Here is a 24,824-nt window from a genome sequence, read left to right on the forward strand (position 1 = left end):
GTGTATGCACAATGGTGGTCATTATTGTAGTTGTGTCTCCATGTGGAAGTTGATGGTGTTTTATGTTGGATGTGGTCGTCATGAGTGCATTTCGGTTATGCATCTGTTATGCATGTCAGTGTGTATATTTTGTTATTCATGCATTGTCATGGTTATGCTATGCTCATGCATGGTAACTAGATAATAGTTGAAATTATGTCTATATACTAATATGATTAAGCTTATACATGCATTGTGCTAATTGGGTTGATCTTGCAGATGAGATATCCTCCCCTCAACTATACTAAGGTATGTTGATTATGTTTATATTTTGGTTTAGATGACTTGGTATACTTGTAGGAAGAAGATCAAATATTACTAGCAAGATGGTATAATACAATTCATGACATTCTCCCTATACATTTACATTAGCTGAAAAACATGTTTATAGGATCTCTCAGAAACTTTAAGAAGTTTGAAGTAAGAAATAAGAAGTAGCAAAGAAGATAATGAATAGGGACTGCTTAGGACCAATCATGGACAGGAGGATAAGACTAACGAGGCATATGGAAGTAGGTCTCATGGTGGGCATAGGTCGGATAGGGATGACACGATCAGGGATGGAAGGTTCTTGGACTCATCGGATAGGAGAGGTGATGGACACAGATTATATTCTAGTTCTAGTTCTGACAAGTATCATGGTCATCATTGTTATCATCCTTACACGAGGAATGATAGGGTTTATTTTCCAGATGAGTTTAAGAAAGAAAAACCACCTACCTTGAATGGAGATTTGAAGAAACCAGAAGAAGCAGAGGCATGGTTACTTGGGATGAAGAAATTATTGTAGTTTCATGATTACATAGAGAACATGATGGCCATAATATCTATCCTTAGCCTCAAAAGGAAATCATAGATCTAGTGGGAAGATGTGAAGTAGGTTAGAGACATCAGGAAATAAGAGTTGAGTTAGCATAAATACAAGTGACTTTTCAGGAAGAAATATTTGTCAAAGAGGTAATGTGACAATAAAGCCTAGGAGTTCTATGAGTTAAAGTTTGGATTGATGAAAAATGAGGAGTATAGGACCAAGTTCCTAGAGTTGTTGAGGTATGTCTCATATCTTAAGGATGAAAAGGCCAAATTTTAGATATTTGTCAGTGGATTACCATTAGCATTTAGAGTTCAGATTGAATATGATGAGCCTCGATCACTTGAAGAATTCATTGGTAAGTTGAAGCATTGTTATGAGCAATAAAATCGTAAGACAAAATCTTAGCAAGGTCGAAAAGGGAAATACAAGACTAAAGGTAAATGGTAGCCAGAGTGAGAAAGACCTTAGGATGCATGTGACAAAGAAAATTTTTCATCTTACGAGAAGTTTAATGGACCTCAGCCTAGAGGGAAGTAGAATAGAGGTGATGGTAAGGGATAGTTACAATGTTGGAGATGTGGTAATGAACATCTCAAAAAGGATTATCCATAGAATCAAAGTGGTAGGCCTCATATATATAGTGCATAAGAAGCACAGACAATTGGGGATGTTGTGTAGAGAATTCCTTGTATCTATGTTGCATTGGATAATAGGAAGGCAGATCACCAAGAATATATTATCGTGATGGATGGTAATCTTTGTGATTAACTTGTTTCTATCTTGATTGAACCTGGATCTAATTATATTTATGTTAATCCTGACCTAGTGGATTAGTGTGGTTTGAATAAAGAAGTGCATGTAGAATCTTGATTAGTACAATTGGGTACAGGTATGAAGAAAAGAGTTCATCATTGGGTAAGAGCTTGTGCATTTGAGTTTAATGGTATGCCTACATCAACGCATCTGAATGTACTTCCATTGGGATCATATAGTATGCTTTTGGGTGTGGATTGGCTATATCTTCACAGGACCAAGGTAGATTGTTATGACAAGGCTATTGAGTGCTTGGATGACAATGAAGAACAAAGGATCCTACAGGGTAAGAAGAAGGCAACATCATTTAGGATGGTGAAATAAATGTATGAAAAGTGTATTCATAACAAATGGTGTGTATTGTTTGCAGTACATATTTCTAATTATAAAGGTAAGGATGTTGAGGGTGTGAAGATAATGAACAGGTACCTAGTCTTACAAAAGTTTCCAGATGTATTTCTGGTAGATATTTTAGAGTTTCTGCCTCATAGAGAAGTGGAATTTTCTATTGAGTTGGTACCAGGTGCAATACCAGCAGCAAAGGCACCATACAAGATTAGCACACTTGAGTTAGCAAAGTTAAAGTTGCAGTTGAAGGAAATGCTTGATAAGGGATACATTAGGCCATGTGTATAACCTTTGGGTGCACCAGTGTTCTTTGTAAAGAAGAAGGATGGTACTCTAAGGCTATCCATTGATTACAATAATTTGAACAAGGTAACTATCAATAATAGGTATTCATTGCTAAGGATCGATTACTTGTTTGATCAGTTGAAGGGAGAAACAATGTTCTCAAAGATTGATATAAGATCCAGATATCATCAAGTATGCATTAAAGAAGACGTCATCTACAAGATTGCTTTATGGACCACATATGGGCATTATGAGTTTGTTGTAGTTCCATTTGGTTTGACTAATGCTCCAAATAATTTTATGTGCTTGATGAATAGTGTGTTGCGTCCTTATATGGATAAGTTTGTTATCGTGTTCATTGATGATATATTGATATATTCTACGAACGAGGAAGAGCATGCCAAACATTTAGCAACAATGTTGAGATTTACAAGAGAGAATTAGTTGTATTCAAAGTTTAGTCAATGCAATTTCCTTCAGATATAGGCACATTACTTGGGGCATGTGGTCTCCAACGAAGGCATAGCAGTGGATCCAGAAGATATAAGGTTTATCATGGAGGGGGAATCTCCTAGGAATGTGGATGAGGTTAGATCATTCATGGGGTTCGTAGGTTATTATTGGAGGTTCATAAGGAACTTCTAAGAGATTTCTTATCCTATTACACCATTGAAAAGAAAAGGTAAGAAGTTTGAATGGACAAAGGAATGTGCAACAAGTTTTGAGTACTTGAAGCAGTTGTTGACAAATTCTCTAGTTTTAAAGATTTCAAATCTGGACAAAGAGTGTCGTGTGTGGAGATACTTGCAAGAGAGGACGTGGTAGAGTCCTAATGCAGGAGGGACAAGTGGTATGTTATGAATCAAGGAAATTGAATGAGAATTAGTAGAATTATGTTACACATGACCTTGAGTTGGCAGTGATCAGCTATTCACTAAATATATGGAGGCACTATCTTCTTTGAGGTAGGTTTGTATTGATGAGCAATCAAAGTGGATTGAGATATCTATTTGACCAACCAAATCTAAATGATAGGAAAGATAAATGGTTGGCCATGACTACTGAGTTTGACTTTGACATCAGGTAAATTAAAGGAAAGGAAAATTGGGTTGTAAATTCTCTTAGTAAAAGAGTGAAATTGAATCATATAGCAACTATGATTTCTTATGGGACAAATCTACAAGATCAAATCTTACAGGTAGGACAATAGGATGACAGGTACATGGAGCTTAGGCACAGGTTACAATAGTGTATATGTGAACATGATGTCAACTATCATCTTACAATAGATGGTTTGATCAAATTTAGTAATAGGATCTATGTGTCAGATGACAATGAGCTATAGAGGCTTATCTTGAGGTAATTTAATGCTAAACTGTTTTCAGGTCACTCAGTATATCAGAAGACATTGACATTGACGATGAAGATATATTATTGGAGGAATATAAAGAAGGAAGTTGTAAAGTTTGTGGCTAGATGATTGGATTGTCAATAGGTAAAATCAGAGTCTAAGCATCCAGCTGTTTTACTACAGTCAATTCCAATTCTAGAGTGGAAATGGGAGGTCATTTCCATGGATTTCATTACATGTTTTTTGGGGCCATCTAGATAGCATGATTCCATCATGGTTGTGGTGTAGAAGTTGATAAAGGTAGCACACTTTATTCCAGTGAAGTCTACTTATTCAGCTAATGATGTAGCACATATCTTCATCAAAGATGTAGTGAGGTTGCATGGTGTTTTGAGGAAGAGTGTGTCAGACAGGGATGCTATGTTCACTTCTAGGTTCTCGAAAGATTTATTTGTAGGTTTGGGTAGATAGTTGGTCTGTAGTATAACTTATCATCCATATACATATGGAGAGATAGAGAGGGTCAACGGGATTTTGGAGGACATGTTGAGAATGTATGTTATGCATCAGCAATGAAAGTGGGAAGAGTATCTTCTACTAGTAGAGTTTTCTTACAAAAATGGGTATCAAGAGTCATTGGGAATGAATTCGTTTAAGGCACTATAAGGGAGGAGTTGTAATACTCCCATCAGTTGGAGTGATCCAGTGAATGGGGCACTGGTAGGACTGGACATGTTGACAAATATGGAACAAAAAATGTAGGTTATCAAGTAGAATAAAAAGGCAACATGGGACAAGAATAAAAATTATTCAGATCAACACAAGTTGTTCAAGGAGTTTTAGGTTAGGGAACATGTGTACTTGAACACCAAGCCCAAGAAGAGCTCCTTGAGGATCGGGTCATGTGCGAAGTTAGCACCTCAGTATTGTCAGATTTTCAAGATCCTTGAAAGGATTGGACCAGTGGCCTATAGACTTGCATTGCCTCCAACAATGAAAGTCCATGATGTTCTCCATGTTTCATTGCTTAAAATATATGTAAATTATCTTAATCATGTTATTGATTGGTTTGTATTATAAGTGGATCCAAAAGGAGAATTCCAGCCAAAACCTTTGCAGAGAAAGATGCTCAGGCTTTGAAACCAAGAAATCGACCAAGTAAAGTGCATTAGAATCACTTTAGGCCTGATGAAGCTACATGGGAGATGGTTGATTAGATGTTGTCTATGTATCCTTTTCTATTCACTGGTTGAGTGGATGTATTTTGGCATGGTGTTTTGGTATATGTATACATGTATATGGATGTAAATACTACCATGAGTTGTGTTATAAATCTCCAATAAGCGGTATGGTTGTCATGTTGTTATGTTTGTCATGTTGGTTTTCTTTTAAGTATGTTGTTCATTGTAAATACGACAACAAGCTAAGTTTTAATCTCCATGGCCAGTATGTTTTTATTTTCAGCGGTCTTACTAGTTGTAGGTATCATTGAACACCGAGGATGGTTTTCCCCTAAGGGGTAGGGGTATGCAACAACCCCGGGTTAAATGTTCATGTAAAGGAAGAAATAAAACCAAGTTCATGGGACATGTATTCCAAGTATAATGTTGGGTAAAACATCCTAGTGTGGGTGTTCATTTGGTTTATTATCGCTAGGGGAAATTGGAAAAGGAAATGGCAGAGGATTTTGAAAGGCAAGTGGTATTAATTAGAATTTTATTTATGAACATAATGGAAATTAGGACAAAAGGAAGGAGAAATGTCACAGGTTGCATGTGAGGAGGAAAATGAAGGAAAATAATGGAAATTGAAGAAACTAGAGGCCTCATTAATCAAAATGCTTCTGAGGATCAGTTCACAACCTTTTGTTAGCTCATTTTGGAGCTCTCTCTCTATTCTCTCTCTCTCATACTCTTGCACACTTAGAGTATTCTTAAAGAACTATAGTATTGGAGGAAGGAAGGCAAAGGAAGGATAAAGAAGGCAAAGGAAAGAAATGATCAATCAAGGAAGTGCACAACCTAGCAACTACAAAGGAATTACTTACAAGTATCGAGTTGCAAGTATGATTTCCTTGCTAGTTTTGGCATGCATGTGTGTATTTGGTTCTCTTGTTGTCATTGGCATAAGCGTTTCCAAGTGTGGCAATGGTTTTCAACCTTTCCTTTCCAAATCTCGATAACTATGGTGTGATGGGGTTTTTCTTATTTGGTTAATCTAGATTTCCACATTGTTTCGAAATTGAGTCGAGTGGTCTCAGGGAGGAAACACAAGGCCCAGGAATCCCTGGACCAGTGAAGGTTGGATTGCATTAAATATTGATTATGTATACCATCCATAGGCATAGGAATCCTTGACTAGTGAAAGGAAATATATACGGTAAATCCTAGATGGTGGAGCCTCGTTGGGCCCAAGAATCCTCAAACAATGAATAGTGGGATATACAGTAAAGCCTAGAGGTGGAGAGATACAAACTCATCATGGTTTAGATGCAGAGATCCGAAAAATTCCATGCTTGTATAGGCCTAGTGGTCCCTAGACCGGTATATGGTGGGATTACAGTAAATCGTAGTAGTGTATGTTTCTTGTTTGGGCCTAAGAATTCCTTGCTGGGATTGCAATAAAGCCTGGTTTTATAGATGGGGATTGGTCCTAGGAATCCCTTGGTCAATTTCAATAAAGCATGAGGAAGCCCTGGTTGTTTTGTTGTAAGTCCTACATTCATGCTTGGAATATGGCATGGGGGTGATTGGCTAAAATAAATATTTGGTTTATCCCAACATATGGTCGGGTGGTATGTGGAAGTCCCTGGCTTGATTCGATTTTGAATATGTTAATAAGAGATCTTTTCCTCTTATCTTCCATGAATAAATATACTTGTTAATGTGCTTTTAATGGTTTTTCTATCATTGTTATTATGTTAGTTATATGTTGTTTATAAGCATGGTTTATGATAGATTTGGTTATGGCTCTCATCTTGTTTTGATTGGTAAATGAACAAACAATGAATGTATAACCTAATAGATGATAATGTAGCTATTATGAGAGGGCATCAAACCTTCTTGACAATTCTCAGATAAGTACCTATGCTCAGATGTTTTATATGACCTGTAGATTACATGTTCATGATGTGTTTGACATAATTTATGTCATGGATAGGCCTTGTTAGGTTAGATCCTTGTTCAAGTTTTGCACTGGAGGCCTTTTCATCATGTTATTTATCATTTCTGAGAGTTTCATGAAGTTTTGGGTAGAGGCCTGAGTTTTGGCCCTAAAAATGTGACTCAAAATCCAGGGTTGCTGGCAAAGAACTACTCAAAAAGGCCACAATTGCATGGATGCTTTGCTACGGGAGTGATTGGAGGGTCATAGTCATATGGAAGGATTGTCATGAGAGCAAATGGGGGTATAGTTCAACAAAACATCAAGTTCTCTTAGGGGTTGGACACCTAAAGGTGTTGGTTGGCTCATGAAGGTTCCATAGTTCCTAAGGAAGGTCAATTTGGTTTTGTTTTGTCAATTCCACTTCCTTAACTATACTTGGGGAGATGAATCATATCATAGTAATCTTTGTCACATGTTTACTTCGGTGGACTACTTAGCTCAGGTAAATGTGGGAGGAGGGTGTTACAAGGAAGGTGATGAGATGCAAATTTACATGCAAGGGAAATTAGAGGAAAAATGAAGGAAAATGAAGAAAAAGGAGACATTAATGATAAAAAGGTATTAGAGAATCGGTTACTATCCTTTCGATAGTTTTGAGTTTAGATTTTGTTTATTCTCTCATACTCTTGTACACTTAGATATTTCATGGATCATTCTATCATTCACTTGGACTTGGAGAAAGCAAGCAAAGAACAAGCAAGGAATTGGAGGACACCATAAAAGAAGGTTGGATCACCAACTACAACAGGGATAGTTTGTAGGTAGCAGGTGTGATTTCCTTGTTGGTTTCTGGATGCATTGTAATTGCAAGTGGTATTTTGGTTATTTTATTGTCACTGACATGCTATTTGCCTGAATTGACAGTTGTTTCAACCTTGCCTTTCCATTTCTTGGATAGCCATCGTCTTGTGGGTGCCTTGTGTTGGTTTAAGCTTTGGATGGTCAGTAAACTTTAGATATTAGTGAATTGGTCTTAGGAAATTCCCAAGGGTCAGGGGTGGGGATGGGATTTCTCCTGGAATTCTTGATATATGTGTGGAGACAAGAAAAATCCTCTAAATGTGGTGAAGAAAATTGGAGGCATTCGAGCTTGTTTTGATGTTAGTGATTTTGGGATTTGTTAGGTGAAATCACTATGGTTGACGGTTAAGTTCGTTTTGCCTTTAGAATCCTTGGTTGGTTTAATTTTGGTTTAATCCATATGATCCCATATTCATGCTTGGAATATGTCAGAGGGGTGATTGGTTGAAAGAGAGATTTGGTTCAGTCCAATCTATAGTTAGGTGGTATGCGGAAGTCTCTGACTTGGTTGGCGTTTGCATATGTTAATATAAATTATTTTCATTATTGTTATTTATGAGCACATGTACTGGTTATTATGTGATCTTATGGCTAATTTTTCATGGTTTCTATTCTGGTTATATGCATGGTTCTATGAAGTGCTCAAGTTATGGCTCTTATTCATGATTTGGCTAGTGATTTAATAATTGATGTCTTCATGAGCTAACAAGTGTTGTTGCAGTTACCTTAAGAGGGAATTTGACCTTCTTGATAATTCTTTGATGTAGTTCATAAGTTTATAATCATATATGCATTCATGACCTCTAGATTCTATGTTTGTCATATGTTTGAAGAAATGTCTATTTTGAATTATGCATGTAGTGGTCAAGATCTTTCTCAAGTTTTATTTCTGTAGCATTTTTATCATCATTGTCATGATTCTAGAAAGTTATAGGCAGTTCTGGGTAGTGGTTTGGATGCTATCTTGAAAAGTGGCATAGATCTCGCGACCGCATGGATTGAACATGGAATTTTGGGTCATAATTACATGGAGACATGCTTGTAGGCATAGTTATAGTCTCCCAACCGCATGCATGAATTATTATGGTTGTGGATGGGGAGTAAACATAGCAAATAAGACTTCCAACTTAGGGATTGATCACCTCGGGTGGTTGGTAGCATCCTAAGTGATTTTTTGTCTCTGAGGGATGTCATCTTTTTGGTTTGTAGGCCCCACTTCCATAACTAGAACATGGAGGTTGGGTCATATCATAGCGACACTCATCTCATGTTTACCCTGGAGTGCTTGTCAAAGTGGGTAAATTTTGGAGGCAGTGTTACACTTAGTTCACATGCCATGGAAATTATCCTCAAGATCCTTTAAGGATATATAATTTGAGGCTCAAGCCAAGGGGAAGAGGCAATGATAAGAGAAATAAAACATCCTTACAATAGTGAATGAAATAAATACCCCATTGTTGAATGTTTAGCATCAAATAGAGTGAAACTAAAGCCCAAGTGAGAGCTAGAACTTTTTCTTACCATGATATGTTGAATGGTTATGCTTGTTCAACATAGAAAGATTTTGTCTAATGGGAAGAGTTCGATGTCATGGAGCTATGATAATAGCAATATATATCAAGGTATCATCTATTACTATAATCTATTTCATTTATTAAATATAGATCTACACGCATTCAACCCCAAAGTGTTTGTCATTGACTCATCTATTTTGTATCTTAAATTTGGCTTGTTGAGATAAATAGATTTGAACTAATAGATTAGATTTTAATTCATGTGGATTTCAATTGTTATATCATTAAATTATAAGGAAGACCTTGTTCTTTTCCTTTTAATATAGGAAAATATAGGGAACATCATATTTGGAGTTGGAAATATAATACTTTGGTGGATACTCTTACATATATCATTAACATTGTTGGCATTATGGCTAACATGTTTTTCGTGATGGAAACCTTCCGCAAACACCAAGTCTTCTCTCCCCCTCTGACATAAAGTGAAAAGTGTAGAACCATGTTGATATAATTACTTCCCCTATAGATCTAAAAACTTAAATCTTCTCTTGCTGAAGTGAATCAAAGAACTCATCTGCACCATCATGACCTTTCATACCGACCACACTGCCCTTGAGCACGTGTTAGACCTTCTAGAGATATGCAATATAAGTAATAGGATTTATGACTCATTAACTCTCCTATAATCAATGACTCTATGATCCCATGTTTACATCAATCACCCAAAATAATGGGGCTACATATATGACATGCATTGATCCCAATAACCCATACTTTACTAGTGTTTACAACATGGATCTTTTCATGTCCAATACAACGACAAGATAAAACAACAATTATGCATGAATTTTACAAATGTTGACAAGTGTGATCTCCTCAATGCAAGCCCTATATAATGATATGGAATCCATGAGAAATAAACTATGCTCTTTGCAACATCTCATTTACAAACAGGGATCTCATCAATGAATTGTTTTTAGCAAAACCATGGTAATCACTAACAGCGACTAGGCACCAACAACATATGTGAAAAATAAGTGAACCTAGAGCATAACCAATCATCAATAATGACCATATAAAACATTTCTTCCTCATCAAGTACAATAGAGAGACTGATTTATATGATAGCAACAATAATAAAGCACCATCCATCACTTCACTACATGTAATCCAAGTGGAATTGATAAATCACGTCACAAGTGACAACAACACATATATGAAATAGGAATTATGATAGCATTAATAAACATGAACTCATCAGAGGAAACATCATTGAATAAGGAGTTCTCAAGAGACCATAATGCCAACAATGAACCATTAGAACCATAAAAGGTGATGCCCCTAAAATTGTGCCAACTCTTCATTATAAATTGTGATAACATTATCTCCTTCTTACCGTTAGCAAAGAGATCAATCAATAACAATAATAATATTGTGTGACAACTCAACATTCATTATGAGAAATTACTTTTTCACACATAGCATAAGGGTAACCATAGCACACTACAACAAACCAATGTTAGAATAAAAAATTCTAATAATGTCCTAATGGAAGCTTTTGAGAGGCTCACCCTGAAATTGTGCCATTCCTTTATCATCTCAAAGAAACATACATGAATTTCTCAATCAATAACATCATATACATGTGACTATCATTCATAAGAAATTTGTACATAATATGAAATGTTTATTTTGCATGGCCCTATCCCTCATTGAAAATGTCATATTTGTTCCTAATCACTTTCACTTCATCAGATGAAAAACTCGTAACCAAAAGAATAATATAGTAACACATGGAATCATCATCATCAAGGAACACATCATAGCTCCCCCTGAGATCATATACCATTGATCTTGTGGACCTGGTAATTGGCATATATTTTCTATGAGGTTGTGTACCTGAGATTTTTGTAGTCACTGTTAGAAATATGCATTAAGTACAATAGACTACAATAGTGCCTATGTTCTTTTACTCTGAATCTAAAGAAGAGGAGCTAGACCTCTTATTTCTGCTTAGATTATTCCTTAGTACATACAACTTGCCTGCATTTCTCGATACTTTTGATATAGTTTTTCCAGTGTCTTCTTTTATAATTTTACATTTAATTGATGTAAATGCAATTACAACTCCTTTATCAACTATTTGACCTACACTTAGAATGTTATCCTTTATCCCATCTACCGATAATAAATTTTTTGCTTCTGTATTCTTAATATCAACATCAAAATTACCCTTACCTAATCCCTCTATAGATGTACCAATCCCAAGAATAATCTTACCACCTAATTTTTCTTAAGAGAGATAAATTTTCTTTTATTCCTAGACACGTGATGAGAGCATCCTATGTCTATGTACCATTGATCTTATTCTTCAAATGAATATATAGAAAGGCCACAATTAATTTGTTCTTCTTCATTTTGCTTGATATGAGAAGTGATGGTGGATCTATTCTTGTCTAGTTGCTTGCCTTTGAGGAAATTAATTTGTTGTCTTTGTGAATCCATTGTCTTGTTCCTACATTCCTTTGTTGCATGTCCAATCTTGTTACAAGTATAACATCTGAAATGACCAGAGAAGGGAGCAAGAGAATTATAATGTGTTTGCTTCATACTCCTCTTATTATAATCAATAGCTTTATGACCAAACACATTGCATGAAAAACAATACCCCTGAAAGAAACTTGATTACATGATAGATGATGATGTTCATGTGTAGAAACCATTTTCCTGAGGTCTGAATAATCTAGTTCTGCAATTGATTTCCATGTGTCCATAGTTATGACAAATAAAACATTCAATATCATTGCTCAAGGGTAAGAATTGATTAGTGATTCTAAAATTTGGAGTAGATGATTTCCTTTGAAAAATCATTTTCCTTAGTTGCTGGTCTAGTTGACTTCTCAATTATTTATCATGTTTTTCAATGTTTTCTTTGTTATCCTTAGAGTTTCTTGCATAAGCCTGTGAACTAGATCCTCCTTTAACAATTTCATGAAAACCAAGGTGTGATTTGACAGAGAGGGATCTTTGACTGTTAAGAAGATTGTTCAATATCTTGGAACTATCATGCAATTTAAAATGTTTGTCTTTTTCTACTAATTTACCTTTTAGAATGCTTTCCTCAACCTCTAGTCTTTGACACTGGCCTTCCTTTTCCATACATTGTTTCCTCATTCCTTCTTCAACCTTTCTTCCATTTTCTACTTGTGCTCTTAATTTGATAATCTCTTCCTTGAGCCCATTTCAAATACTTGAGGTATGTCGTCAGGTCATTTGTTTGACTTTTCAAGATTTGATCTCAGAGAGATGACTATGACTTTAATTCCATTATAATATTGTTTCCTTTTTCATGTTGTTTTGTTATCACTACAATATTCATTGATTCATCCTAGATTTATATTCCTATAACTTATTCTCAATATTGTTAATCATTTTCAAGGGAGAAGTAAGATTTCTTCTAAGATTTAGTACTTCTTCTAACCTGTCTTCTTCTGAGTCATCAACTCCATCTGATAATTCATGGTCACTATCATCTTTTGATAGACTACAAGTTCCTTTAGATTCATTTAATGTTGTAAAAATAACATTACCTATTGGTTTACCTGATAAACAAAATTTATTATTTACTAATTTTCCTTCTCCTTCATAGATGCTCTGCAGGTTATCATGTACCTCCTTTGCAATTTCATAGTGCATGTTCTTCTTTAGTACTAAATCAGATACGTTACTAAGGATTGTATTTAGTGCCTGACTGTTCTTCTGGATTTATTAGTTTGATGGTGGATTTTTAATATAACCATTATAGACTAAATGTGAAACATGATATTCAAGGAACATTATGTTCATATTTTCTTTCCAACCTTGATAATTAGCATCATTAAGCACAATCATATCTTTATTGTCCATACATACCCACTTGGCTTGATCTGCTACAAATTGTCCATGATCTATTAATGTAGATATTGCCACAACATCATATGCATCACTATCACTGCTTTCCTGACTTGACCTCTTCCTTTGTGTTTCCTTCTTCTTGTGATTTCTTCCTATTCTCCCTGATCTATTCTCAAGCCATCAAGATTTATTGGAGAGACCTACTCTGGTACCAATTGTTAGGAAAAATACTGGGGGGGTGTGAATCAATATTTTTAATTCACTTTAACTTTCAATTTCATATTTAGAATTATGTATGTTGTTTTTATTTAGACAACTCACGTGTGTATGCGCCTTCAATGAATTAAAACTACGTATATCCATATTAGTTAATTTTCATAATGTCCATTAGATTTTTAACTTAAGCATTGCATTATTAGTTCATTAGCCATTCAATATGCAGTAAAGAACAGATAAATCACATAACATAATCAACACATATGGATATTGAGACTTTAGGTGGAAACACATTGTGGGAGAAAACCACTATTGTTGTTGTCTCTGTCTTCTTTCTTATTATATAAATAAATGCTTCATTACATCTTGTATTGGAGAAGACTCTTACCAGCATGCAAATTCCTACCTATAGGAGGCTACAACCTCAACTAGTTCTCTAACACCCACTAAAAGGGAGCTACAATCCCCTAATCAAGTTTAATAGCTCCTAGTGAAAGGAATGTCCTACTCCCTCAATAAGTTTCCTAGCTACAACTGAAAGGAAGCTCCTACTCCCTCATTAAGGTTACCATCTACCACTAGAAGGAAGCTATGTTTCCCTTACCAAAGGCTCCAACCCTTAGCACCCTTCATGGACCACATTTCATAATTTTCACACTAGATCCTCCTGTCTCAAATACACATCAAAACATATAGGCCACCTCTCATCATATTTACAAGCTCAATCCACACCAGCGTTTTTTCTCAAACACTAAAAATAATTTATGAATACTGAATAACAATTTTTCACTAATCAAACCAATCTAATAAGCCACAACAAAATTTTGAATCATTGAAGACCAATACCAATACTGAATACCAATATGCCAACAACTGACTCACTATATCACTGAATCATTGAACCAACCACTAACTACCAAGACCAATACCAATGTGAATCACTGATCAATTTGAGAATGGAATGCCAATAAATGAATCATTGAATACCAATTATATCTCTACAACCATAATACTGACCAAACCAATATATCAAGCCAACCAAGTCACAATATCATAAACCTTTATCGGATGCCAAACTAAAGTAAATATTATCATAACTAAGCAGTGCCAATGTGTCCAAAACCAAGTCAATACTCATCCATGCTCATCATAAAGATCATATACGAATCATCAACTAATCATAGATCAACTAGATCAAGAACCAAATTTTGATCAACAACTATCACAACAATAATAAAGACATCCTTGAAAAACAACAACAAACAACAAAAGATTCATTAACTGTTATGGTCAGAGCAACACTGTAAACTCTATTCAAATCATAATATATATGCAATTATCACTAGGGATATCTGCATATATACACGCCTTTTTTGTATAATATCCGCATACATATCTCTGGCCACTAAATATCAAAACTTATTATCTGTCAAACTTTATTTGCATCAAACAAATGCTCTAAATACATATTGCAACCAATTCATCAAGATGTTAAAGCCATTAAATCCCTTTCTTCAACAAGTTTATCAAGATGCCAAATGCCAAGAAAACAAATTCTCATCAACCAGAAAAACAATTGTCGTGTTAATCCTCTCATTCATCAAAGTGACAACAAGCAACAAAAACCAACAACAAGCAGTTAGTTTAACTAACCCACGCTAATAAAGGAGATTGGCATATGTACATGGTATTTAGGAATGAAACCTGTGTACATATCTCAAATCACTGAATTCTAAATACTAAAAAATTGAATCACTGAATCACTGAACCATTGAATCACTAAGTATAAACGTTAAATCACCGCAACAACTAATCACAAATATACCAATATTGAATCACTGAATACCCAGTCACAATCCTGCAACATCATCACTGATCAATAATCAAGCTATAACTAAATCAATTCAATCAACACTATCAAATACCATCCATCATGATCAAGACATCATTGACATACAACAACAAATAATACACAATTCATCAAATAAGCGACAATTGGAAACCCTAGAAGATATACATGACTTCTAGTAGATTTGCGTATATACACACTTACGTTCAAAACCCATGTACGCCTTTCAAATCACCGAATACTTCTTAGCCAAGCCTTTATGTTAAAAAGTGATCTCATCTATAATCATTAATCAACATCACTATGACTATCAACAACCCAAATCATGTAGCAAAATTAAAACTTTTTAACTTGAAATGTATATGTGACTATACTGAAGCGAGTTTGTGTATATACGTGACATTACTAAAAGAACTTGCGTACATATCTTAAATTATTGAATTAAACCTTCACTGCAAACATAACATACTTTCTACATACTTCACTATCAATATCACACACCACTACAGACACATTCAGATCATACAATCATTGTAACCAAAAATCTAGCCTTGTTAGCTACACAACCATAAGCAAATCAAACAACTACAGCCATTAGTCTTCAATATACTTTTAGATCTATCATATCTTAGCCTTTTCCTTGCTCCCTGGTGTACACCTGTTTCAAATAAGATCACACATGAATAATCCATTACATTTCACACATCAACTCCTTTATCTCCTTCTCTTATATAACCTTTTGTCTTTCCAATACCACAGACAAATCCTTTTGTAATGTTGTTAGTAATTGTTAACGGAATCAAATAAATGTTGTCATCACAAAACTATGGTGATTACCATGGAAAATGCTCATGGTATTTTATGTGCATGCACAACTTGACAATTTCACTTTTAGGATGTATACACGACTTTGTCGAAGAAAAGTGGTGCATGTACTCGACTTTGCTGAAGAAAAGTAGCATATATTTTTAAAACTTCAAATTCTTCAATCTATTTCAAATCCAATTTGTGACTAATTTGTCAAAACTCTTCCTCATCTTCTGCAACACCTGTACATGCTTTCATATCACTTGCAATAACACCTGTACATGCTTTCATATCACTTGCAATCATTCAACAAATCTTTGTAGTCATCATCCATCGATAGACTAGTTGGGAAAAACAAGAGTGTGATGTCATATGACAAGTTGGCATCAAGGACAACACATTTGACATCCGGGTTGACCTCATATTATAACTTTACGTCAACATCATAGTTGACATGTAGGTTGTCATCATGAAAGTAATTCTATCAACATGGTTCTTCCCTTTCCACTTGATGTCAAAGCGAGAGAGAAGACCTTGTATTTGCAGATGGTTGCCATCAAGTCCAAAGGGAGAAATTAGTAGTATTATGGCTAATATATTCTGTTTAATGACATTAAATCTTCTAACTACATACTTTGAAAATTATATCTATACAATATAAGAAGTTAATATTGTTATAATTTCATTCCTATTTAATTTTTAAATGATGTGTTGAACTCATAAATCTGTTAGAAGATTGAAACTTTTATTCTATAGCCATGAACTTTGCAAAAAAATTTATCCAGAAAATTTATTTACATGTACAAATTCTTTCTATTTAATTATTTTAATGTATCAAAGCTTCAACAATATACAAGAAATAAACTATATTCAAACTGTGTACTTTTTTGAGCCTGTGTTTAATCTATCTTGAAAATACAACCAACGGAGAACTCATAATCACTAGCAAAATGTTGCATCTTTCAGTTAGGTCAATCGAAACGAAAGGATGATAAGGATATCTGAAAAATGTGCTTTATATAAATCATATCAATGGTCTTGCTTTAAATTGATCATATCAATGGTCTTTCACTGTGATTAGTATCAGAGGTCGAGAGGATTAGAAGGCGTTCTCCCAATGTAGGGCACAATAATTTATTTGGCGACAATATTCTTTTTAAAGATTTGAGACATTTACGATTTGAGGTTTGTTGGAGATCCATTTCATGAAATTTTTGAAAACCTATTAATAAGGTTCATGATCAGGATGAGAATGAAAATAATGAATCCCATTAATAAAGTCGAAAAGTTAATAACCCAAAATTTTTATGACAAATTGCTGTGATATATCCACGTTTAGGGTTTTAGGATTTGCTTATTGTCCTGCATTTATATTGGTGTATTGATTTTTTTTCTATTTTTTATTTGAATTTAAACCATGCAAATTCAATTATTTATTTATTTTTTTCTGATTTCTCATTAAATTAAAAATATAATATATTTTTAAAAAATTATTAGAAAAGTCAAAAAAAATTTGAACGAGAGAAGTGTTACATTTTTACATTTAAAAAGATAATGTTAATGGTTGGGAAGTTTACTAAACCTACATATTTTGATGTAATAGAAAACCTAATATGATATCAGAGCCTTGGCCCAAATTTGATTCCCCAATTTGCTTTTGAATGACGATGTTGGATTTCTAAACTCTGTGAGATCCACCAGAAACTACTCAAAAAAAATAATAATAGTTAAAAGTTTACTAAACTTATATAATAGAAAACCTGACCACATAAAACACTTTACTTTAACTAAGTTAAAATTCAATCCACTGGATCAAAGTCCAACGTTACTATAGGGTTTTAGCGGTCAACGAAACCTCTTTACATTACTACAGCAGTCAATGTAAAAAGCATTTTGGATCCACTATAAAGAGAAAGGAAACTAATATTTAAAGTACTACTCATCATTTAATACTATGGCTTCCGATATGTATAGCCCATAAAATTCTAAAGTTGCTGGCCCAAAACAAACGGGCCTTTCCGCACCGTGGTACTTCGTATCTCAGAAGGAGCAAGGCCTTTTTCCAAAAAAAAATTGACCCACTAATTTAGCGTTTGGCAGTCAATGCAAAAAGCATTTTGAGTCCACCGTGAGAAACGGGCCGTTGGCGCTACTCCACACATTAGCAGGAGTGGGGCTTTCTCCAATTTTTTTCTAGCAGGCGTGGACCCACAAATTTATCGTTTCTCTGCAAAAAAACATTTTGAATCCACCATGCGGAGAAACGAGCAAATCTTTTTTGACCCACAAATTTAGCATTTACATTTGGTAATCAATGCAAAAAAGATTATAGTGAGGAAAAATAATCCACGTTTTCTCCGTTGTGATTATTAGTGGGCAGTTAATGTCCGTTATCTATTTAAAGGAAGGGTACGTGACCGGTCCCTAAATGGATAGTGCTATATTTTCGAGAAAAAGTTAAGGCGAAAGTCAATTTTGGCTCGGCTGCCTGCAATCTTTCAATTGAAGATGCCACTTTCCAATTAATTTATAACGTGATTTGACAGATACATACGTTACGTCGTATCAAAATTTGCAAAATGCACGTGCCAAAGCTGCTGTTTTTGAAATATCGATATGGAAGATTTTCTATTTTCTGGCTCTGTTACTGTCTGAGGTTTGGAATTTGACAGTAAATTCATTTAAACTTAGTTTTAATTTTAACTTATTAGCTTATATTCATTTAATTTTGGATCTATCATATTTTTAGAGGATCAAATATTTTATTTGTAAATAATCAAAAGTGGAAGTTTGATAAAAAAAGGTTATGTGGATTATTTTCTATTAATTTCATAAAAAGTTTAAATATTTATGTTATTTTAAATTAAAAAAACAAATTAATTATATATTGAAATTGTGATTTTAATAGGGTTGATTTTTTTGTAAGCTTTGCAGGACTATATAGTCCTTATGTCCAATATATCACCCCGATCTGGCGGGGAATTGAGCCCATGATTTCACATCAAGAAGATTCTTAACAGAGGACCAGATCACCATTTACCCAAGACCCATGGACATAATAAGATTGAATTTTGAATTAAATTAATTTTGAAATTATAAAACTATCATAACTTAACTTGCAGATGAAATAGCCATTTTTAGAGACACTTAAATTTGTTATATATTGAAAATCACAATTTTAATAATTGTATAATTTTAATTTGAATTAAATTTTCTAACTACAAGCACCAACTTATTAGATAAATCTAATTGTTACATAAATATGAACATGGTCATGGTTAAATATTAATCTAACAAAATATATATTTCAACTTTCAGCAGTAAGATGGAATCACACATTATCCTCACACTAGATTGTAGAATGTACTTTTATGACCAACACATTATTCTCGCACTGGATTGTAGAATGTACTTTTATGACCAACCAGAAAAAATTAATAATATTATGTCAGATTGTTACATAAATATGAACATGTTCTTAGTCAAATATTCATTTAACAAATATATATATATATCAACTTTGGGCAGCAAAATAAAATCACACATTATTCTCACACTGTACTATAAAATGTACCTCTCTAAGCAACCAGAGAAAATAAATATTATATCACAAAAACACAGTTGGTAATACTCGGTAAATGTCGAACTAGTATATCTGTATTAGAAAAGTCTAGCACTTATCACTGTAGAACACTGTAAGTTACCTAAAACGTATGTAGGTGGGAACCAACCTAGCTAATACCGTACCTTATGTCTCATTGTGATATCAAAACTATGGACGATCTGTTGCTTTATACTATATTATATACTGTTTAATGCCTTTATAAATTATTTCCTTACATATACTCAGTATCAAAAGATATTTCAAGCCTTAAAAGCATATAAACAAAACTATGGTTCAGGAACTTTGTTGTGAATAGGTGGCTTTCTGCGTGCACGACCATAGTCCATTCCTATAATGTCGGAAAGGTCTGAAGCTTCGCTTGATTCATATGTCATTGACCCTGACACGTGGAATGTTTGAGATTGTGGAATTGGAGATGTCTGGCCCCTATGTCCACTGGTAGCACTTGGTGGAGCAGGCTTGTAAGTGTTTGTTTCACTGGAAATCTCTTCTTTCTCTTGCCCCTGGCTAGGGCTGCTTGCAGTGGACTTCAATGTTCTCTTCGTCGTTATCTCGAATTCCTGAAAATGACACACATCCAGGAGAAGTCAGGAATTGTAAACTTGCACAGAGAGATTTTGATTAAACTACCATAATGTCAACCAAGAAAGATAAATAAGTTTCTTTTGGATCTTTTAACCTGGAAAGAGATCCCTCAACCCTAGATAAGGGTAATCATTATAATTATGAGGATTACACTGCAACACAATCATCTGAACTGCAACTTGGAGTTCAAAAGGCCTCAAATTAGCATCGATCAAATATGTGGTTATACCCTGTGAGGTGCACCATAACAGATCATCTGGCACCAAAATATAGAGATAGTGCATTTGAAGGCTTTAGAAACCCTCAGAAATTAGGATTTGATATGTTGATAGTGTTGCCCCACTAGGTGAGGGAAGAATGAAAGGAAGAAGAATGTAATTTCAAAATGAAACATATGTAATTTTTGTTTTCAAACAGAAGCTATTGGCAGCTACCTCAAACCAAAACTAGTCTGAACCAGGGGCCTATAAAAAACTACAATCAAACACTATCAGTTATTTGAGTTGGGAATTATCAGACAAAAAAAAGAGGAGGCATCATGCATCTATATATTTATACTGGATCTTGCAGTAATGCTACCAACATATAGAATTGCATAATTTTCATTAAACGATGTATAATGACATCCCTTCCCAAGTTTCTTTCACTCACACACGGAAGTATGACAGACATAAAATGTAAAACAATATCTCAGACGAGGCTTGGAGCTCAAAATATGATTCAAGACATAAAAAAAAATAAAATGGAAACTACAAACAAAACTAAACGAAAAAATCATAAGTCTAAGTTATTGTAACATTAGGGGACCATACCTGAAATGTGAGTCCTTCCATTTTCTCCTTTGAAACGACCTTGCTTTCATGTAGGGAGCTTAAAGTAGTCTGGATGCCTGCAGAAACAGATAACATATAATTGAATGCCCATTACGGAACTCTATGAGCCAGATAAGTATGCAATGAATTCATATAAGTAGACTGGCGAAAAGAGGTTCGGTTTTAATGTGGAGAGCAAGTGCCAAATTATTTATTACGCAGCAACACATTACATGATGCAGTTTATCGTATGACCAAAGTGGTTGAAGTACTTCAACTCATGTTACATGCAGGGTTGCAGACCATAACAACATTTATCCACTCACAAGAAAATTTTCATCATATTCAAAATTGGATATAGTTATAGCATACATGAAAGGAAAACAAGTTAAATATATCGGATACTCCGTTTGCGTGGGTCACAACCTGGCTTAGCCACAGGTTAGCCTCCACAACATTATGTATCTCATCTCATCTCTCTTTTAGCCTATATTTCGTTTATGAAGGAATAGTCCTAGTCCCTGTACAGTGAATTTATTTTTTCAACAATCCCAGAGATTTTAAAGTAATAGTTGAGCCCAAACCAATAACACCGCCATCCTTGCTTTCAATTGATTTGATTCCTGAGCTGCATCCTACATATTTAAAACCAGTGATGCAGCTCCCAGTTCAGTTATGCTTGGGAGGGTGGGTTTTGGGCCCATGGTAGTCAGCATTCAAGGATGGCTCATCATATTTTTCACGAGGTTTATTCAAATCAACAACATTGATCATCTTTCCCACCAAGCTAGTCAATTCATGACTTTTGGAGATTTCTTCATGTGTATGCATTGAACTGGCACCTGAGGAAGGACGAAGTCTCTTAGACTTTGAGGCCAGACTAGAGTGTGCAGCTCCTTTTACAGCCCCAAGCTTGCGAAGTACATTCCCATTAGCAGCAACAGTTCGAGTTTGTATGGGTTTGTTCTCTGTTATTCTGTCCTTGTTTGTTAATTTACGGTCTGCTTGTGTCGATTCCATTCCCCTCAGCCTTGTTGGTATTGAGCGATCGCTTGCAAGCTCCATTCCCTGCCATATGGAAGCCAACTTCTGGATTTAATCAGCCATAAAAGTAAACATGCTCGTTTCTATATTAAATTCCATGAACAAGTATTTACTCATATCAAATTTATTCAATATTGATGCTTAATTCTAATGACCCAGAATCTATCAACGTTCAATGAACAAACTTAATAATCCTAGAGCCTTAGAAATCTAGAATCAAAATTACAAGGTGATCAATGAACCTAGGATTTCAAATGGCACTAGACACTTGGTCCCTTTCGTTAAAGTCTTACTGCAGCTGGACGTGGTCTATCGTAGATGGATTCTGACCCCAACTAGCATAATTTTGCATAACACTTGTTAGATCATGAAAGAAAATTATTATTACTTACATTATTGTTTTCAACAGAGCTGTCTGATTGGTTCTGAGTGTGGGAGGCTGACTGCTCCACAGTGAAGAAGTTGGTTCGCCTGCCAACCAGTCCGGTACCTGAAATATATCATACCCATTAGTTGGATACAAGTAAAACTGATGAAACATATTACATACCATTACATGCAGGTATTCTTCCCTGACACAGATAAACAATACCAAAAACACACTTATTGCAAAGATGCATAAGCCTAGCCCATAGGTGTGTAGACTGGTTGCAAGCAACTACGTGCTTGGGCCTGTCTTAATCCTAAATTGCTAGATGCTTGGGTTTACATTCATAGTGAGCAGCCAGGTGCTTTGGCATCTATTATGGTCTGGCAGCAAGCAGATAGGTTCTTAGGATTGTAATAATCCTAAGCAGATGGACTCTGGTTTGTATTGCTGCTGGCAGCAAGATATCAGGTGCTCAGGATTGTATTAATTTTAAGCAGCCAAGTACTTTGGCTTGTATTAACTCTCACTAAGGTCTCCTAAACGCGCCGATAAGGCCAGGTGCAAATCTTGACTAATTCTGATGATATAAAAATGGTTCATAGTATACATACTGCAAGTTATTATAACCAGCATTTCAATAAAACCACACAGAAGAAACATTTTCTCACAAAGACAAACAAAGTAAGATGAAGATGAAGATCTCCATTAATGACCGACAATTAAACAAAGTTTGTGAAGCTTGCTAACTCTACATAAAAGAGGTTATAATGTTGTTACCTTCATGGTGGGCTCGTGCCTGCAGAGAAGTGCTTGCAAGGGCACTGCATATGATAAGCAATGCCAAGAACTGTGTAACAGTCATGATGGCCTTGCAAGATATAACAACTTTGCTCACAGAACTGCTCCTGGGGATCATAGTTGTGTAATCCTTTCCTGGGGAAAGATAAAACCCAGGTAGATTTGAAACCTAAAATGATATGAGTTGCACAACTTAGGGTTTAGTGGAGGAGAGTTCTGAACTCTAGAAACACTATCTATTTGAAATGTAAAACGAGAGAGAGATAGAGATCTATATATAGAATTCTCTGATATAGGAAGAGACCGGTTAAATGAGTAAGGAACTGTGCTTTGTTAGAGGATGAAGCCCTGTGGACGTTGTGCATTTATACAGTTGGGGGATATGAAGGAGAAGTGTCGGTGTGGAAGAAGTTATGATGACATAAAAAGCAGTCAATGATCCAACTGTGGAGGATGATGCTATTGTTCGCAGCCGGTCTCCTTCATCTCAGACACAACTCATGACTGCACTGCTTTCTTAGACTTTAAGCGTACCCTACTGTCGGTGAGAGATTTGGTGTGTTACCAGGAAAAACGGGACAAATTACAATAGTAAAAAGGAGCTGATTTGATTTGATTTGATACGGAAGCATAGAATGGATAAAAGTTGAAGACACCAATGTCGCGAAAATTACATTGTAATTCCAAAGTGAAAAGCAAGTGGCCTTCACGAAATTCGAAGCAGCCCACGTTAGAAATAGGAACCATCAGACAATCCTGTGGCTTGGTTTTCAAGGGCGTTGTCTATCTAGCAGATAAAACGTAACTTTCAGATGATGTATTGCCAAAGTTCCCCGAAACCACTCGGAACTGTACCGGAATCAGGGCAGAAGATTCCTGCATTTCTGCGCTTGAGCCTACCCCGTTCAAGACCAAACAACAAAACCTAAATTTCAAGCCATGTGGTGCTCCCATGAGATCTCCCAATTATGTTCAAATTCAAATGAAAATGGGTAGTTCGCGTTTCGGATAATTTTGTTGTCATCCAGTTAAGTTTTTGCTGTACAATGCCTTCTAAAATTTCGGCTGGTTGATCGCTAAAGTCTCTGCCAAACGAATGTACGAATACGGAGCTATCTTTACGTGGACGGATGTGGAACCCTAAAACTTAGGCACCTTCATGAATTTTATGTCCCTTCATGGATATGTGGATAACAGTCCGGGGACAATACCCAAGGAAAAGTTTATATTTTGAATCTCTTCCTAAAGAAATAAGATATACATTGTGAATCTCTTCCTAAAGAAATAAAATATTAAATATAGTAAACTTTAATGGTGTAATAAGATAGAATGGGTTTTAATGGGTAGATCAATTATATTGGATTTAGATTATGTTTTTAAAAAAAAATTATTTGGTTAAGAGCTCAAGGAAATAAGTTAACAGGTTAACTGCTCAAGATTTAGAGGTATGTGGCAAGAGGTTAATGGCCCAAGACCTAGAGTTATCTGGCAAGAGGTTAATGACTCAAGACTTAGAGGTATGTGGCAAGAGGGAAAACTTGTCTCCTTATGGACTACTAGTGAGTAATTCTGGGAAGCATGGTTTTCCTTGAATAATGATGATGAGTTAGCCTACATTCACCAATAATAACTAATAATAATTATCTTCACTACTAATTTAACAAATAAATTGTAATAAATTTTACCACTACATA

At 35.1% G+C, this 24,824-nt stretch overlaps 1 protein-coding gene across 1 annotated transcript; it reads right to left on the bottom strand.

Annotated features, from left to right (window-relative positions):
* Window positions 1-19,521: 19,521 nt before the first annotated feature.
* LOC149266811 (uncharacterized) lies at window positions 19,522-23,602 on the bottom strand. Its single transcript, XM_089397504.1, has 5 exons — window positions 23,110-23,602; window positions 22,355-22,452; window positions 21,761-21,986; window positions 20,919-20,995; window positions 19,522-20,081 (listed from the first exon to the last, which is right to left on the bottom strand). The coding sequence occupies exons 1-5, from the start codon at window positions 23,246-23,248 to the stop codon at window positions 19,788-19,790; spliced, it is 834 nt and encodes a 277-aa protein (XP_089253630.1). The 5' UTR covers window positions 23,249-23,602; the 3' UTR covers window positions 19,522-19,787.
* Between the last annotated feature and the right edge of the window lie 1,222 nt (window positions 23,603-24,824).

This window comes from Pinus tabuliformis, chromosome 6 (genome assembly GCF_031772625.1).
Source record: "Pinus tabuliformis cultivar Carrire ecotype Pingquan chromosome 6, CPIR1, whole genome shotgun sequence".
NCBI classification, from domain to species: Eukaryota; Viridiplantae; Streptophyta; class Pinopsida; order Pinales; family Pinaceae; genus Pinus; species Pinus tabuliformis.

Excerpts from the sequence above, each read along its gene's own strand:
- LOC149266811 (XM_089397504.1), bottom strand. The coding sequence starts at position 23,248 with ATGATCCCCAGGAGCAGTTCTGTGAGCAAAGTTGTTATATCTTGCAAG. Across the intron at positions 22,453-23,109 it reads GGCACGAGCCCACCATGAAG|GTACCGGACTGGTTGGCAGG; the intron begins GTAACAACATTA and ends GATATATTTCAG. Across the intron at positions 20,996-21,760 it reads GAGACTTCGTCCTTCCTCAG|GCATCCAGACTACTTTAAGC; the intron begins GTGCCAGTTCAA and ends CTGTTTCTGCAG.